The 3,442-nt window shown below is 71.6% G+C and overlaps 1 protein-coding gene across 1 annotated transcript; it reads right to left on the reverse strand.

Moving 5' to 3' along the window:
* Positions 1-411: 411 nt before the first annotated feature.
* On the reverse strand, positions 412-3,086 carry MNEG_15327 (beta-ketoacyl synthase; the record flags this gene model as incomplete). The annotated part of the gene is made up of 3 exons (XM_014036202.1): positions 412-1,189; positions 1,472-1,965; positions 2,367-3,086. Coding segments are annotated over 3 exons (1,992 nt in total), but the record flags the coding sequence as incomplete, so codon positions are not given.
* Positions 3,087-3,442: the final 356 nt, after the last annotated feature.

Below are 3,442 nucleotides of genomic sequence, written 5' to 3' on the forward strand. Positions count from 1 at the left end.
GCCGCGCGGGACCCGCAGCACGAGCTTGCCGGTGTGCTGGCCGCGCGCGAGCGTCCGCAGCGCGGCGCCGGCGGACTCGATCGGGAGCACCTCGACCTCTGGCGGCGGGCCATGGCACCAGAGCGTAGCGGCGCTCTCGTGCAGTACCTGCGAGCACACATGTGACGCAGGCAGAGGGCAAAGGCATTGATTCAGTATCAAATCAAGTGTTAGCTGGCAGCAACCGGCGCAGAGCGCTATGTGCGTGAAGGAAGGCCGGGCGGCCCGCATCTAGCAACAGTCTTGATGGGCATCCGCCCCTGCCCCCGCAGCGGCAATCCCTGCCCAGCGGCGGCTGGCTGCTGGGCGAGCTACCACCCCTCTCAGCCCCCTCCCCAGGCTTCCATCCAAGCATCATGGCCGGCCGCGCACCCTGACGAGGGTCTCCGCATTGTCCTGGGCCAGCATATCCACGTGGGCGGATATGAAGCTGATGTTGTGCTTCAGCAGGCTGAGATCCAGGGGCGTGCCTCCAAGGATGTCGCGCTTGCCGACCTCCACAAACCGCCCGCCAGGCGCCACAAGCTCCAGCGACCCGACCAGCCCCGCGCCGGACAGGCTGTTGAGCACCACGTCAACGCCGCGCCCGCCTGTGGCGGCTGCCACGGTCGGGCCCCAGCTGGCCGGCGGCGCGCGCGAGTCCAGCACCGCCACCACCCCCGGCTCCCGCGCCAGCCGCTCCCTCTTAGCAGGGGACCCCGCGCTGGCAATAATGCGGCAGCCCACACGCTGCGCGACTCGCAGCGCCGCCTGGCCGAGGCCGCCCAGCGCGCTGTGCAGCAGCAGCGTGTCGCCGGCCGCCAGGCGCGCGCGCTCAATGAGCGCATAGTGCGCCGTCAGGTGCGTAGTCAGGTGCCCCGCCGCCTCGACCAGCGGCACGCCATCCGGCAGCGGCACGCACAGCGCCGCTGGCACTGCCACCAGCCCGGCGGCGCCCGGCGGCGCGGCCGCCGCTGCCGCCGCCCCGGCTGCCCGGCCGGCTGCAATGGGGCTGAGCACGTCGAGCAGGATGGCGGCGACGCGCGCGCCGCAGCAAAGCGCGGGCAGCGCGTCCGCGACGCCGGGGCCGACCTCCGCCACTAGGCCAGAGAGCTCCAGCCCCAGGGGCACCTTGAAGCCCGGCAGCAGGTCCAGGCCGACCATTACATCCCTTGGGGGGTGCGCATTGCGTCGACGAGGCGTTTGGCACGCTGGTGAGCTATCTAGAAGCGGCTTTGGTGCGCGATCCTCATGCAACGGGCGGTCAAGCTGCGGCCGCGCAGCTGCTGAATCGTGCTCCGTGCGGCTGCGCGGCGTCCCATGCTGCTTCTTCCCGCGTCTGGCGCAACCCTTCGCTCGCCGAGACGACGACAACTGCTGCTCGGGTACTATGGCGCGGCCGGCGGCGCGGCGCAGCGATGCCCTGCAGCTGCCCAGGCGCGTCCCCGCCCACCTGAAGTTGAGGCCAATGCCTGCCACCTCTACTCGGACCTCGCCCTCCCGCAGTGGCGGGAGCCGCGCCTCCACAAAGCCCACCGATGACAGCTGCCCGGGCGACGTCATCCCCAGCTCCCAGCTGGCGCCGCCTGCGGTTGTCCCTGCCGCCGGCGCCGCGCTGGCGCCCCAGCCGCTTGCATCCACGGCCCGCGCGGCCGCTGCCGCGGCCTGGCGCGGCGGCGGGGCGGGCGCAGGAGGCTGCGCCCGCGGCTGCGCCGGCGGCATGGGCGCAGCGGGCGCCACGCGGACGAGGGGCGCCGCCGCGAGCTCGGCCGCGCCTGGCGCCCATCCTGGCCGCATCTCCAGGACCAGCTTGCCCGTGTGGGTGCCGCTGGCGAGCTTGCGAAGCGCCTGGACAGCGGTCGGCGGGTCGAAGGGCAGCACATGCACCTCCGGGGCGCGGCCAGCCGCCACGTCAGCGAAGACCTCTGCCGCGCTGTTGTTGAGCAGCTGCGGGCGGGGCGGATGGTGACGAAGGTCACGGTGCGGTCGAAACGGGACCAAGGCGTTGGTTGGCAAGGGCACGACGGCCTGCAGGACGGACACACCACTTGCAAAGGGAAGCATGTGCAGCTTCGTAACAGGGAGCAGAAACGCTAACATGCACATGTGCACACACACTCACACGAACACACACACACACACACACGCAACCTCACTTGCAAGCTCATGCGCCCACATGCACTGTCTTGCTCCCTCTCAACACTGGCTCATACCCGCGCGAGCGGACACACCCACACACGCACACACGCACACACACACACACACATACGCGCGCGCGCGCGCGCGTGTGCGCGTGCGCCACACACACGCACCACTAGATGCATACACATGCACTCATGTCAACTCACCTCCACAAACGCTGCTGGGTCGTCTTGATCCAGGATGTCAATGTGGGCTGAAATGAAGCTGATGTTGCGCTTGAGCAGGCTCAGGTCCAGGGGCGTGCCCCCAAGGATGTCGCGCTTGCCCACCTCCACAAACCGCCCGCCAGGCGCCACCAGCGCCAGCGACCCGACCAGCCCCGCGCCGGACAGGCTGTTGAGCACCACGTCCGCGCCTCGCCCGCCCGTGGCTGCTGCCACGGTGGGGCCCCAGCTGGCCGGCGGCGCCCGCGAGTCCAGGACCGCCACCACCCCAGGCTCCCGCGCCAGCCGCTCCCTCTTAGCAGCCGACCCCGCGCTGGCAATGATGCGGCAGCCCACGCGCTGCGCGATGCGCAGCGCGGCCTGGCCCATGCCGCCCAGCGCGCTGTGCAGCAGCAGCGTGTCGCCGGCCGCCAGCCGCGCCCGGTCGACCAGCGCGTACCTGGCCGCCAGGTGCGTCCCTAGGTACCCGGCAGCTTCCGCCAGCGGCACGCCGTCCGGCAGCGGCACAATCATCTCCGCCGGCGCCGTCACGTGCGAAGCGGCGCCGGGGGCGCCCGAGCGCAGCGCGAGCGCGATGGCGCGGGTGCCGGGCGCGAGGCCCGGGCGGCGAGCGGCGGCACCGGAGCCGAGCTCCGAGATCAAGCCGGCGACCTCTGTCCCGATGCTGCTGTTGAGGCCGGGGAGGAAGCCCATCGCCGACATCACATCCCTGTGCCATGTGTTTAGGGGCGGGGCCGCAGGCGGTGACGCGAGAGGGGCGGGGAGGGGCGTCGCTTCAAGGTGCTGAGCGGAGCAAGCTCGCTGCAGCACCACATGCCTGCTGCATGGCGAGCTCTCAGGAACGTGGGCCGAAGAGCCCATATAGCCCATATACCATCACAGTGGTGCGCGAGTCGGAGCCGGCCGAGGCCCACCTGAAGTGGAGGGAGACGGCCTCGACCTGCAGCCGCACCTCCCCCTCCCGCAGCGCCGGCAGCTCCAGCCGGTGCAGCGCCAGCGATGTGAGCTGCCCTGGCGCCGCGGCCGCGAGCGCCCACCGCGGCGCGCCGGGCGCGCGC

This window comes from Monoraphidium neglectum (assembly GCF_000611645.1).
Source record: "Monoraphidium neglectum strain SAG 48.87 unplaced genomic scaffold scaffold05228, whole genome shotgun sequence".
NCBI lineage: Eukaryota > Viridiplantae > Chlorophyta > Chlorophyceae > Sphaeropleales > Selenastraceae > Monoraphidium > Monoraphidium neglectum.